The sequence below is a fragment of the Nannobrachium achirus genome (genome assembly GCF_963921795.1).
Source record: "Nannobrachium achirus genome assembly, chromosome: 11".
NCBI lineage: Eukaryota > Metazoa > Chordata > Actinopteri > Myctophiformes > Myctophidae > Nannobrachium > Nannobrachium achirus.
In genome coordinates, this window is record NC_137820.1 from 3,257,686 (window position 1) to 3,272,648 (window position 14,963).

Consider the following 14,963-nt stretch of genomic DNA (forward strand, 5'->3'; position numbering starts at 1 on the left):
CAAGTGGTTGCATGCAAACTAGCATGGAATAGCCTAGCCCAGCTAAGCTCTATCTGCCGTTGCTAGCACAAGGAAAATATATCCACGCCTTAATGGATAAAAGAAAAACCTCTTCCACCGTTTCCCCAAGGATAAAGACACCAGACAAGTTTGGCTTTTTGGAGCCTGTGGGGTTTCCTGTTCTTTTTAGCTAATGCTACGCTAGGTCACCGGTGAGCACTTGCGCTCAGAGCCGCGGCAGCCCAGGCTGCTCAGCCTCTCGTCTATAGTAAAAATAAAATATACACTTTCACTACTCACCAAAGCGAAGACGGTTCTAAGATGTTGAAAGCCTACTTTCCTTAGTGGCAACACTCGTATTCCCCCAAATCACGTCTAAAATACACATTTGGTGCAGAAAAAGAAATATTTCACTGGAAGTTTTAGCAACTCCACACCGCCCTCTAAAGATATTGTCAATAGAAAAGTCCATTGACCAGATTCCGGTGAAATATTTTCTTTTATGGCGAAAAGCGAATTTTAGACATGAGATTTAGACACAGATTGCCCCCACTACGGAGAGTAGGCTTTTTACTCTATGAAGATATCTGTTTTGGTGAGAAGCGAAACTGTACTTTTTTTACTACAGACGAGAGGGTGGGCAGCCTTTCCAACGGCGCAGTTCTTAGATTGACGAGGGTAAAACAACTAGGACTAATGCGTAAAATATATCGTCTGTACCATTGGTTCTCAAGTGGGATCCGGGGACCCCCAGGGCAGGCTCTTTGAGGGAATATAAGGGGGTCCCCAGCTAAAATTATAGTTAGGACTGAAGGCGAGATTTTAGCTTTCAGCAGAGCTGCTTGTTTTGGGGGCATGTGCTGCCGCGGGATGCGCCCATTGACTTGAATGCGGCGCAGTGATCTACTCGAGATTGTGACAGAGGGGTCAAAGTTGAATGAGCATTGCTCTATAAAGTAGAAATATGTCAACAGTAATAATGACGGCAGTTTTGTGGATTCGTTTATTAAAACATTTAGGGCCAGCCAACTCAATGGAACTACTTTTTATTCTGCACAAAAGTGACCAGACGTCAGACCACAGGACCCAGTTAACGAAATAATGCCCTTAATTGCAACAACTCCATTACAGGTGACTATTCCATACAGCTTTGCTTAAAAAATAGGCAAACTATCACTTTAACATTACGTATTCACCAGCCGAAGGCGTGGGGGAGAGTATGTTTTCCCCTTCGTCCGGCCGTCCGTCCGGCCGTCCGTCCGTCCTCGCAGTTTGTGTGCACCTAATCCCAGTCGCCGTTAGCCCGGTCGCTGCCAAAGTGAGCACACACATTCCCTGGATGCCAATCTAGAACCTCTGCCCTAAATTTCTCAAATGGGCCTTTTCTAGCGCCACCTAGTGGCCGATGTTCGCAAAGCACATTTCTGTGCACTACTCTTACAGATTTTGTCCAAAAATCCTACAAATCGGTAGGCAGTATCTCGACAGTCATGTGATCGACACGGATCTGTTCGATTTTGCATATTCCATCCTGATTGGCTAAGATTGGCTTCCAAAGTTTGTAGGATTGAGCCGTTTTGAACAAAATGCCTCAAATCCGCAAAGTGCAATTATCATGAAATTGTGCACACTCGTTCCCACTAGGCCGAGGAAGAAATGACACTTAATTACCTATAACTCCACCGATCAGTTTCAAACTTTGTAAGCGCACTCCCTAAAGGCTAAGGATAAACCTTTGCCCAGGATTTTTCACATCAGCCTTTTATAGCGCCACCTTTGGGCCGACTTATGTAAAACACATTTTTGGATATTACTCCTTGAGATTTTATCCAAAAATCACGCAAATCGGTACACAGTATCTCTAGTCATGTGATCAAGTCCCATCCGTCTGATATTTCATATTCCATCCTGATTGGCTAATATCGGCTTCCAAAGTTTGCAGGATTGCTCCATTTTTGAACAAAATGCCTCAAATCATCAACGCAGCTAGCCATTACCGTGAAATTTGCCACACATATTCCCACTAGGTCAAGGAACAAATGCTACCTTTTTTTCCACATTGGCTTGTTATAGCGCCACCAGCAGGTAGACATTAGCAAAACAAATTTTTGGAACACAATGCTTCAAATCATGCATGCAGCGTCCGATTGCCATGAAAGATCTAAGGTCAAGAACATATGCCACCCTTTTTACATAGGCCTATTATACAGTAGCACCAGGACGCAAGGCCTGGTGGAGACCTGTGCTCGGAAGAGCACTGCTTCTAGTTAATCATGTAATGACTGTTGTGTGTGTGTGTATATATGTGTGTGTGTGCGTGTGTGTGTGTGTGTGTGTGTGTGTGTGTGTGTGTGTGTGTGTGTGTGTGTGTGTGTTTGTGTGTGTGTGTGTGTGTGTGTGTTTCCTATATGCAGGTTATTTTCGTGCCCCAATCAGAGGAGTTTATTACCTCACATTCACAGCTGGTAACCGGGACTCATCAGAGGCAGTGTTTATCTACATGTATAAAAATAATCATCCACTCATTGGTAACGTTGGATACAATAATGGATATGGGTTAGAATACGTCTCTAATGCAGTGATATTAGAGATGGAGCAGGGAGACACAGTAGACATGAGGTTACCTGGTAGTATACCTGGTGGTTCCTTCAGGCTCTATGATAACAGAGAGAATCACTGTACATTCAGTGGTTTCCTGCTCTATTCTATGTAACACTGCTACTGACACTGATGGAAACTCACTAGGGTTGGGTATCGTCGGCGATACTTTTAATGGTATCGATTCACTGACGTCGATACTATCGAGTATTGGTTCACGTAAAAACAAACGATACCTTGTTTCGATACTTTTGAATGCACCCCTTGCCGGTCGCATCTGTAACAGTTGGGCTACTGAGAGTTTAATGACTGCTTTAGTAGGCTACACTCGTTACTGTGAAAATAGCTGAGAATAGCCTATAATGCTTATTATTATGATAATGATCCAACGTCTATAAAATAGCCCATAGAAGAAGGCAAATAATAATTATAATAATAATAATAAATAAAAAGTATCGAAAATGGTATCGAAAAAGGTATCGTATCGATCCCCAGGTATCGAAAAAGGTATTGTATCGATTAAAAGGTGAACGATACCCATCCCTAAAACGCACTGACTACATTTACTACAATACTCTGTTTAAGTAACAGTTACACATACTTTTACTGCAATCATCATCATTTAACCACTATTCTATTCTTACTATTCAGAAATAGCTGATCTACAAGCTCGTAGATCTGCTGTTTGAACATAATTAATGAATGAAGTGGAATCATTTTGAAAATATAAAATCTCAAATCTTCTCTCATGGGGGTCTCTGGCTCTAAATATTTTCAGATGGGATCTGCAGACAAAATACACATCAATATTTAATTAGACAATCCATTACATCTCAGAGGATTGTTTTTACTACATTACAATTATCCATCTCTTTAGGGAATTAGTTACTTTGTAGATTTACAATACAAACAAATCTACAAGCTCATAATGTGTTGCAATGCATCATGTTATGATCTTGTAAATCTACAGTACTATTTTCGAAAGATTTCAACAAAAACATAAATCTTGAAACAGTCTATTCTGCTTAATCAATACCTTAGTACTTTTGCAGGAGTGTAACTTGTAACAGAGTATTTCTACATTGTGGTTCTACTTGTAAGTCATTGTGGATAAGAGTGTAAATGTCTAAATTGTAACTTGTACTTGTAAAAGGTATTTGTACTTTTACTCCAGTAGAAATGTGAGTACTTCTTCCACCACTGGTCCTGGTAGCATTACATTAAAGAGCTTCCATAATGCTCATATTCATGTTGTCAATAAAGACACATTCATTACATTAAAGAGCTTCCATAATGCTCATATTCATGTTGTCAATAAAGACACATTCATTACATTAAAGAGCCTCCATAATGCTCATATTCATGTTGTCAATAAAGACACATTCATTACATTAAAGAGCTTCCATAATGCTCATATGCATGTTGTCAATAAAGACACATTCATTACATTAAAGAGCTTCCATAATGCACATATTCATGTTGTCAATAAAGACACATTCAAGAGCACTGTTGTGTCCATTGTGTTTTAATGATCATTTTTAACTTGTATATCATGTTATTGTAATTATGTATAATCGCTAATGTTGCTAAAGTAGCTAAAATGTCTGGAGCTATATTTTCATCCATTCCTAATTTTACCTGCAGGCCTAATCCGAAATGAAGGGTAGGCGAGTCGAAGACAATCTGTTAACTCATACAGTGCCGCCGGCCACAAGGGGCGCTAGAGTGCCAGACATTTCTCTATAGACCTTCGCTCTAGCTTCCGTCGACACTGTCCCAAGTGCCTTGGGATTTCACTCCAACCAATGCTATGGGTGACTAGAGGAGGAAGCTAGCTGACACGTAGCCAAAATGCTAACCCATTTAGAAGCCCGATCTAAAGCTATTTCAGTCGCAAAAAACTTTCTCTTTGGGTCTGGGAACACAATCCGCAGAAAATCCTGTCTAAAGATGTGATTTATTATTGGAGTGGGCGGCGCGATGCGGGCGCGATGCGGCCGTTAGCGCGACTACGGCCCGTGTATGGACGAGTGTTGGCCCGGACCATGGATGGACGTTTAGACCGGGGCTTCATTGAGGCCTCCGATTAACTCATACAGTGCCGAACGACTTTCAGATCAACTTTCTCACTCTGGACTTCCCTGCCAGACTTAAATCGACTTTTACTTAGAAAAAAATAAAAAATAAAAAAAAAATGTTTTTTTTTTTTTTTTTTTTTTTGGACCCCATTAAATCTAGTAAACATGATTTCAATCGCGATTTTGCATGTTCCACCCCCATACAACCCCATCTTTCATACAGGGTAGCCATCTTTGTTTACATAACATGTAAAACATAATGGCTATTATCTCAAGAATGCCTGAACGGATTTCTAATCTGTTTTTTTTTGTTTGAAAGCTGTGAACAGCCTGCACAAACATGGTGCATGATCTGTGAATGGGCGTGCATGATCTGTGCACTATAAATTACATGGAAGTCTATGGAGAGGGCTGGCAGGGAGAACCGAAAGAAGGAATATTTAATTGGCAGTAACTGAGTTAAATAATTCATTTTATTAAATATCCCGGACTAGTTCGGGATAGGCACCCTGGAATACGTCGCGCCGCCGACAGTATAGATTGAGGTTTTTTTGGGGGGCTCTAAACTTTATTTTAAACCATTTTCAATGGAATAAATCGTCGGACCATCTAGCGTCTCTCGTTGGTAAGCGCTGGACGAGCAAGGACCACCCACGTTGCTCCAAGCAGCTCGGGGTAAGTAAAATAGCAAATAAAATATTGTATTGGATTGAAATAAAGCCGAACTTGTTCGGGATAGGCACTAATAGGGTTAAGCAGTGGTTAACCTTTTAGCTCGTGACCCAAAACAGAAATCAGACATTTGCTTGGGACCCAAACTAGTGAAAACAGCAGATCTACAAGCTCACAACGTGTCATGTTGCGAAATTGTGAGCTTGTAGATCGGCTATTTTCACTACTTCTTCATCATTTGTTTTCTTTTATTTATTCATGAAATTACGTAGAAAGAAGGTTTTGAATTATGAAAAATGTTGCTTTTTTGGGACTGTTTTTTGAAAATATCTTGAAATAATAATTAAAAACTAAATGTAGGAAACGAAGAATTGAGGGACACATAAAAATGTGTCCGCGACCCACAAATGTGTCCGCGACCCAGTGCTTGGGAACCAGTGGTGTAAAGTACTCAAGGGTTGCTCTGATGTGAACAGCAGGCAGACACCTGTCACTTCAACACCGTAATACCAAGAACAAACTCTTTAGCTCCAGACCCAAAAGAGAGATCAGACGTTGACCCGGGACCAAAACTAGTGAAAACAGCAGATCTACAAGCCAGGGGTTAAAGTTCTCAGTCCTGGGGACTGATTTCAGTCTTGAGGATTCCATAGGAGCCATTTCTGAGATCAGTGCAGATCCACAAAAAAATTAACTCTAACTAAAAAGCTGTTATAATTTCAAGATATTAGTATTGGCATGGGCTAGACTAGCATAGAATACAACAGAACTTCAGAAGATACTTCTATAAAATGAAGCATGATCGGCACACACATACATTCAGTGAAGGCAGTTCAGAACTTCAGGGAAACACCCTAAATATTGGTGTACGTGCCACGTTTCAAAAATCACATATTGGGACATGGTCTGAAAATAAATTTCAGTCTTGGGATTTATTTTGGCTTTAACGCCTGTCTACAAGCTCACAACACGCGTTGAGAGCTTGTAGATCTGGTATATTCACTGCTTCTTAAATATTTGTTTTCTAATTATTGGAATTTCTTTGGCTCACACACATTTAGGTTGTATCCCTTATCAAAGGGAGGCAGTGGGGTAAGGTTCCGTTCAATTCATTCCCTATGGAAGTCATGTTTTTCATTAAGAGAAGCTTCCCTTAAGCTTTCCCTAAGGCTGGATTTAGACTGCAGTAAGATCAAGCCTAAATCTGATTTCTTTCTCAAATCCGATCTTTTGGTCCGACTGTTCACACAGTCACACTGCATTTGCAAGTGACACAGATCTGATCTGTGTGTTCAGACTGATTTTAACAACATCAACCCAAAGCTGCCCTGCATCGAGAGACGGAGACGCCTTGATCAGACAAAGGGGCGGGGTTAACCCGCTAACAGAAGGGCCGTGCTGCACAGGCTGTGTTCACATAGTTAAGGGATATACCTTGTTAAAACCTTATCATAACCTTATCCAATAAGAATACATTTCCCACAATGCTTTGTGTGAAATAGGCAGTGTCACTGCAGACCAGAGGCTCTGATGTAGAGATGTGAGACCCCGCCCTGTGGCATTCCAGCACGGCCCATTCTGTCCTATTGGTTGGCGGTTGAACCCCGCCCCTTTGTCTCATCAAGGCTTCTCCCAGCAGCTTGGCTGCTCCAGGCTGATAACTTGCCTTATGAAAACCTTATGAAAACTATTCCCTTAAATCCAGCCTTAAAGGAAAACTTTGTTTTTTTACAACAAGGGTTCATATTTTAGATTGTAATTAGAGAGTGCTATTGTTTTATCACGTTTACTGTGCTAAAATGTGGGGCATGCGTATGCATGGGGGCATGCTTACAAGTGGCTAAATATGTCTTTTTAGACACAATAAGCCAGCAGTTTCTTTATTGCTATTTACAGTAACACTTCTAGCCCCCAACCATGAAAGGTTGCGTTGTATCTTGGGAATGGGCTTATTCAGTGTAAAATGACATATTTAGCCACTTGTACGCATGCCCCCAACCACTGAAATAAGAATCTCTAAAACAATAGAAAGAAGTAAATTAAATAATTTTAACACTCGTCTTTTATATTATTTAACTCATTGAGTGCCTATCCCGAATTAGTTCGGGATATATGATCGTATCACAGGGTGCCTATCCCGAACAAGTTCGGGATATAAAAAAAAAAAAAAAAAAATTTTTTTTTTTTTTTTTGAAAAAAAATTTTTTGAAATTTTTTTTTTTTTTTTTGGACCCCATCAAATCTGGTGAACATGATTTCAATCGCGATTTTGCATGTTCCACCCCCATACAACCCCATCTAACATACAGGGCAGCCATTTTTGTTTACATTACATGTAAAACATAAGGGCGATTATCTCAAGAATGCCTGAACGGATTTCCAATCGGATTTTTTTGTTTGAAAGCTGTGAACAAACTGCACAAATCCACTCCAATGCAATCCAGGATTGCATTGGATTTTTCAGAGCTCATTCTTCTCTGTTTTTTTCCCATGCATGAGGTGTGCAAGGTTTAATCATGGCTAAGTTGACGAAAATAAGGCTTCTAAAATGCTTGGTAGCCAATAGCTAACTTCAAGCTAACTTCATCCTCTTCCTGTACATGCAGTCATGCACAAAGGAAAGTGTTCAGGCAAGTCATGGCTGCAGGGCTTCTGCATATACCAGCATATCTCTATGGGATTTTCTCTGGCCACTGGGCGCCCTCTAGTGGTGAAAGGGGTGGCACTAAATGAGTTAATTACAATCTAAAATATGAACCCTTGTTGTAAAAAACTAAAGTTGTCCTTTAACACCTTGACGTCCGAAATAGAATGGTGGTTGGTAGATTAGCCGTGACATTTCTATTATTGTATTGTGATCTGAGACATAATATTATGTTTATAAACATGACCCCGCAGCCCCTGCATCTTGAACAGCGCCGCTGTTTTTTCTTTTTTTTTTTTCCCCAGGCCAGTAACTCACCATGATTTTCTCGATTTCCGTTGGGATAGAATGGGGGTTTTGGCCGATCGTCGATGTCCCCGTGCGTTTCGCGTGCGCGATCCTTTCACGTAAATGTCCCCGCAAATAGTCCATGTGTGACTGAAGAACAGAACTGAAAAGTTTCGCTAGCATAGCCCCAAGCATGGCTGCTGTAGGAGCTCGAGTGTGCAGACAGCAAACGGATGGCTGGGAGTAGCCTTGGAGAAGGAGAGGCGCTGACGTCACCTCTTCTTCATGCACGGTCTGCATGAGCTATCAGTGCACCAGTGGTGACTAGGGAAGGTTAGACGATCGCCGATTTTCGGATCAAAAGCTTTTATTCCGGTTTTAAAGACAAAGTCCGGGAATGTACGACGTGGCTGAGAGTCCCTGGGGGGATGTGCGATATAGTACGGTTTTAACATTAAGGGGCTCCCCGTGGCTTAGAAGGTGTTAAGGGAAGCTTCCCTTATCAAATCATGTGACTTCCATAGGGAATGAATTGAACGGAGCCTCCCCCCAGGTTTTTGATAAGGGCTAAAACCTAAATGTGTGTGGGGGACTGGGGAGCCAGTCCCCCAAAGTAATATTTTATTTATTAAAGAAATGACTTCACTCTACTTTTTTATTCATGAAAATGTTAACTTTTGCTGAATGCTTTTTTACACACATGTAGGTTTTATCATTAATCAAAAACCTGGGGGAGATCTACATGCTCACAACGCCTCGCGTATATCTAGATTGATATTCCTATGCATTTGTTATACTAGCCCTTACCCGTTCAAAGATATGAGCTCCAAAATGATGTGCAGTGTGTGGGTTATGGGATGTGCACTGTGCACACAGTATATGAGGGATGGAAAGTAACTTTAACTGGTGCTTGCATGATGTAGGAGCATCAATGTAAGAAACCCGTTTCGTTTAATGGCTACAGAGATACTGTCCCCCTGATCCCACTATTCGGTTTGTAAATAAAATTTGTTTAATCTATTAAATATATTTTTAATTGTTGAGATATGAACTTTATTCAAAATTTGCATCTTGCACACATATTAATGTCATTTCTTAATAATAAAAGTTTGCTTTAATAAGTAAAATAAGCAACTTAAGAATTACCATGGGTGATTTGCGGAGCCTGACTGTCACACTGGTATAAGTGGTCACAATGACCCAGAGCGGGTGCACCACGCTGACAGCAGCATTCAGCGGCAGCAGCTGTCTGTCTGTCTGTCTGTCTTTCTGCTGCTTAAACATGAGTATAGGCCTACATTGAGTGATTGAGCAGCTGCAGCATCATTCATCATTCATTACTGTTAAAACTTGCTACGATGTAAAGTTTGTCTGAGTGATGTGATGGAGAAATCAAATCCAATAAAGGCGACTGGATGTGAATCACCGTTACCTCGGCTCGTTACCTCGGCTCCAGTAGGCTATTGCCTGCTGCATCAGTGTGATCCGCTCATCTGAAGAATAATCCATTTTGAGGTGAGAACATGGAGAAAGTAGTCTCAATCATAAGTTGGCTGCGAATGCCATAAATAATTGTTTAACGTAACAGAGATGAACAGGTCGCTTCACCAGACGAGACGAGGCCAGTCAGTCCAGCTGCGGTGCGCTGAGCTGCGCTGTTAATTGGTAATTGACCTACTTAGGGTTACATCTCTCACTCACTGCCACTGGTGATGTAATTAATTATTTTGGAGCAGATTCCAATAGTATAAACATTATTAAAAGGCTTTCATATACTCTTGATATCTTGTTCAAATGAGGTTTAGCCTAATAGATTGAAATGTGCAAAATTTTGGCTATTTTCTGCGTGTTAATGTCAATAAATAAATTCATCAATTAATTTTCGTTTATCCGAGTATTCGGTTACAAAATTGTCGTGTACACGTCAGTGAAATTAGTCGCTAGGAACATCCCTAGTAGATACACCATAAAAATGCTAATATACAGCATACGATTTGTGAAAGTGACAAACGGGCTTCACAGTTATGTCAGGTGTGTTCATATGCTAATGGTGATGCGATTTCAGATCAATTGCTCCAGCCACTGAGGAGAAACGCTGTTTCAGACAGACAGACAGACAGACAGACACTCACTCACTCAGACAGACATTCGCAAAATTATAGTATAGATTGTTGATTTCACAATAAGAGTTCATTAATACAACACCACAATGAATGAGTCTATAATGGAGTTCAATTGAGAGCATACTGTCAAAAGATGAGGGAGGGCCTCCACCTGTCAGTCAGTCCACATTGTCCGGCATTTTGGGGTGTAGCCAGTTCAAATGTGGTTATTTTGGGGTGTGGCCCCTTTAAATATGGTTATTTTGGGGTGTACCAGTTCAAATATGATTATTTTCAATGCAAAATCCAAACATGGCCGCCCGGTGAATTATGGTCTATTGTCAAACACTAGGACATAGTGAAGAATACATGTCTGAGTAATGTAGTGTCCACCTTTATTCTTTAATAGAAAGGCACTATTGTCCTAAAATACAGGCAGGCCAAATGGCTAAATAAATAAATATGCAATGAATTGGACAGCCCTAACTAGGACAGGTCCTGGGTCAGTACTAGTTGACAGTGGTACAGCACACGGTCAGGCAGCTGGGGGAGGGGCCAGTACTAGTTGTTGGGGGAGGGGTCAGTACTAGTTGTAGGGGGAGGAGTCAGTACTAGTAGACAGTACTAGTTGTTGGGGGAGGGGCCAGTACTAGTTGACAGTATTAGTTGTAGGGGGAGGAGTCAGTACTAGTTGACAGTACTAGTTGTAGGGGGAGGGGCCAGTAATAGTTGACAGTACTAGTTGTTGGGGGAGGGGCCAGTACTAGTTGTTGGGGGAGGAGTCAGTACTAGTTGTTGGGGGAGGAGTCAGTACTCGTTGACAGTGGTACAGCACACAGTCGGGCAGCAGGGGGAGGGGCGAGCGCAGCCACACGGCCAGACGGTCGCCGTGGAGACGACAGTGCAGGAGACACGGCGCCCCCTGCAGGAGACGACACGCCATGATGCCCTCCGACCCTGTGGGACACAACGGAGACCATGTGACCAAACACAGTTCACAGGTTTGGATAAAAACAAATAAACAAGATGTGCATCTGCAAATAAACACTTTTTTTAGCACGGGTTCTTTAAATGAGAATAGAGGGGGGATACTTAACTTCTTCTCTTTTACTACTTTGAACGAGCGCACTCGCCCGATTATTCAAGTAGCGCACGGCCATGAATGAGCGTTCGTTCTTTCTTTCTTTTCCTTTCCTGTCACATTGTGGATAGACTGTTCAAAGTCCCTGACTTTCTAACCCACCATTTCACCTGATTATATATTGACTGTGTCAATTCTTGTTTTCACTAGAAACGTTGTTTCCACATTGTAACCAGTGTGGCAGAGACATGCATCTGTACGTAGCATTGTTGTTGTTAGGGTTAGGCTTTAACGAGGCACGCTGGCACAACGAGCGGCAGCTGTGAGTGAGTGAGTGAGGGAGGGGGAGAGAGAGAGAGAGGCGAGGCGGGAGCAATATCGGACAAGTACGAGTACAGCAAAATAGCCCGGTATCGGGGCGAGTACCGATACCACGAGTACCGATACCGCATCCCTATTTAAGACATCCTTAAATACTTAAAGGAGCTATAGTCAACTTTTTCTTGAAAAACGGATGCTAAAATAAAAATAATGTTTCGAAAATATTTTATAAAAAAATAAGCTTCATATATGTGTTTCAATTAAAAAATGACCACAAAAAGCGGAAAAATAATGATAAAATAATCATTTTGGTCCTTTGTTTACATTTACAGGGCCCGTAAATGTAAACAAAGGGCCAAAATGATTATTTTATCATTATTTTTCCGCTTTTTGTGGTCATTTTTTAATTGAAACACATATATGAAGCTTATTTTTTTTATAAAATATTTTCGAAACATTATTTTTATTTTAGCATCCGTTTTTCAAGAAAAAGTTGACTATAGCTCCTTTAATGTAGCAGTAAACAGTGAGGTCAATTCAGGGTCAGAGGTTAAAATATGCCAGTGTTTTAAAGGACTGGTGAGAATGAGTGAACATAAGAGCTCCATCTGTAGAAATGACCGTGATTATAGAGAATGAGTGACCATAAGAGCTCTATCTGTAGAAATGACTGTGATTATAGAGAATGAGTGACCATAAGAGCTCTATCTGTAGAAATGACCGTGATTATAGAGAATGAGTGACCATAAGAGCTCTATCTGTAGAAATGACCGTGATTATAGAGAATGAGTGACCATAAGAGCTCTATCTGTAGAAATGACCGTGATTATAGAGAATGAGTGACCATAAGAGCTCTATCTGTAGAAATGACCGTGATTATAGAGAATGAGTGACCATAAGAGCTCTATCTGTAGAAATGACCGTGATTATCCTGTTGCTGTTCACTGTAATGACTTTAACATGACATCTCTACTTTCCCTTTTATTGGCATAGAACAAGTCAGCATAGGACAAGGAGAGGTGGTAACCATAATCTTCTACTTAAACAAAGGGAAGCATTCTGGATACACACATCACAAACCCTACACCCTAGAGGGCTAAATGATGAGCTGTTATTGAAATTAATGCTATAATATATTTATTCTAAAGTGAGTCTTCATCAATTCTTAATAAAAATAAAGTCTCTAGCACAGCTACAAAGGTGACATACAGTATGCACAGAGGAACAGAGCAAACAAAGAGCTGACCAACTAAAACAATCTTCAAATGCAACGCAAGTGTTATATTTGGAAAAATCAACAACGTTTCGTCCGTTTAGACATTAACACATGGGCTGCTAAGGTTTATAACATTTATAGCTGTTGCTACTGCCACCATTGACTTACGCTTTGTTTTGACGTGCCTCGCAAGCTTCGTGCGTGTGCACGTGCGTGTCCAGAGAAGATTGAGGAGGATAATCCATTTGTTTACAAACGCTCGCGAAACTAAAATCCAAAAATCGCGGTAAAATCGCGGTAAAGTGTCGCCGTGAAAACAATCAGCTCTCTGCTTCCCTGGGGCTTTTTTCATCTCTTTTTTAGATAAAGCCGTTCTTATGTTTCAAAGTAGAATCTAAAGCAATGTTAAGTCCTTCCGTGATTTCTTCCCCAGAGGGGCTGCCTGCACTGACTGGGTGACGTAATGGACTCAGGTCATTCAAAGGGCAGCTGCAGGCTCGTAGAGTTAACTGTGTGTTGCCTCGTCTGTGAACGAGATAACTTCCTTTTGGCAGGGGGACTTAACTCGTCCCTTAACTCGTCCCTGAACGAGTTTGGCTCCATGGGTGTTAACACATGACGCCACCATCAGGTTAACATTGTAACCGCTGCACGTGAGCACGTTTTCGTGCACGTCACACGTTTCAACGGATCCCTGGATGTTTTGATGAAGGAGACAGAAGTAGCCATTTTTAGCATCAAGCTTGATGCATTTTCTGCTTGATTCCGACATTATTTGGAGAAAAAGGGACTTGAAAAAGGCACAATGAATGGGAGCCTATGGAGGATTGCACGCTTTGCGTGCACGTTATCGCCGAATGGAAGTGATCCGCCGACGGTACGGTAACGATTAATAATATAAAGTGATATTCTGTAAAAATCGCAGACTAGTTTGACTTTTGGTCAGCCTTTGGCACCACAGGACTAGCCTGGCTCCAGCCAATAGACCCGCCCACTCTCTGAGTGAACTGCATCTCTTGGTCTGGATGTGTCATATGACGTGTCTCTTGCTACCGAAAGATTCTCAAACCGACCAAAACCGACCAATGAAATCAATGCAATGCGGAGGAGGGGCGTGTCTAACTTTTGAAAATCAACAGAAGCAGTGGAGGGAGGGGTGGCTGCGTGGCTCACCAGAGTTCTTAATTTCTCCCTTTGAACTTCAAAAGGGCTCCGAACTGCAGTCATTGATTGAGCCATACAAGTGTCGAATAGCTCGTTAGTGATTCTCTCTAATCAATGAAACATCAAAGACAATGACCTGTTTGGTGCATGTCATTGAGGGGAGGGGGAGGAGGGAATGTTTTGTGTGCAAAAGTCAAACAACCCCTCCCACCAGATCTCTTGTGATTGGGAATTTCAAATTTTAAATCCCCTCCCCTTTTCAATCAAATAGAATGGCCACAACTTCAGACTAAAGCCCCAGCGTAGTCTGAAATCAGGCTACCACAGGACCCTATTTTAAAATACCGAACTTGTTCGGGAAATGCACTAATAGAGTTAAAGGGATATTTCACTTTCAAAAAAACTTTTGGTAATTTTATCGTCTAATCAGGCTTTTATGAACACCCTGAACAGTTTTTAATTTGCTTGATTCAATATTTAGATATTTGATGTAAATGTTACCAGGCCCTCCAGGCCCAGGGCCTCTCCCCATACACATCCATTGTAACTTCAAACTTAATTTTAACCATGATAGATTCATTAAAAACACCCATTATATTTTTCTGGTGACTCATACTACCCTCCTAATACGTGAGCAGGCCGTGTTTTTTCGATACATTTTTTCATTTATTTTTAATAATTATTTCCACTTTCCACTTTCCCAAATAAGATTTGGGAATGGAATTTTCCCAAGGGAGAAAAGCCCATAAGGTGTTTCCCTGTTGAAAGTGGAATATCCCTCTAACAGTTCTGCTGCCGT

General features: G+C 41.2%; 1 protein-coding gene across 1 annotated transcript in view; it reads right to left on the bottom strand.

The window, feature by feature from the left end:
* Positions 1–10,885: 10,885 nt before the first annotated feature.
* ap4e1 (adaptor related protein complex 4 subunit epsilon 1) overlaps positions 10,886–14,963 on the bottom strand; it is a 52,637-nt gene continuing 48,559 nt past the window's right edge. The window contains exon 25 of the mRNA XM_080736243.1: positions 10,886–11,339. Coding sequence (XP_080592369.1) covers positions 11,146–11,339 — 194 coding nt within the window. The 3' untranslated portion in view covers positions 10,886–11,145. The remainder of the gene's footprint in view (positions 11,340–14,963) is intronic.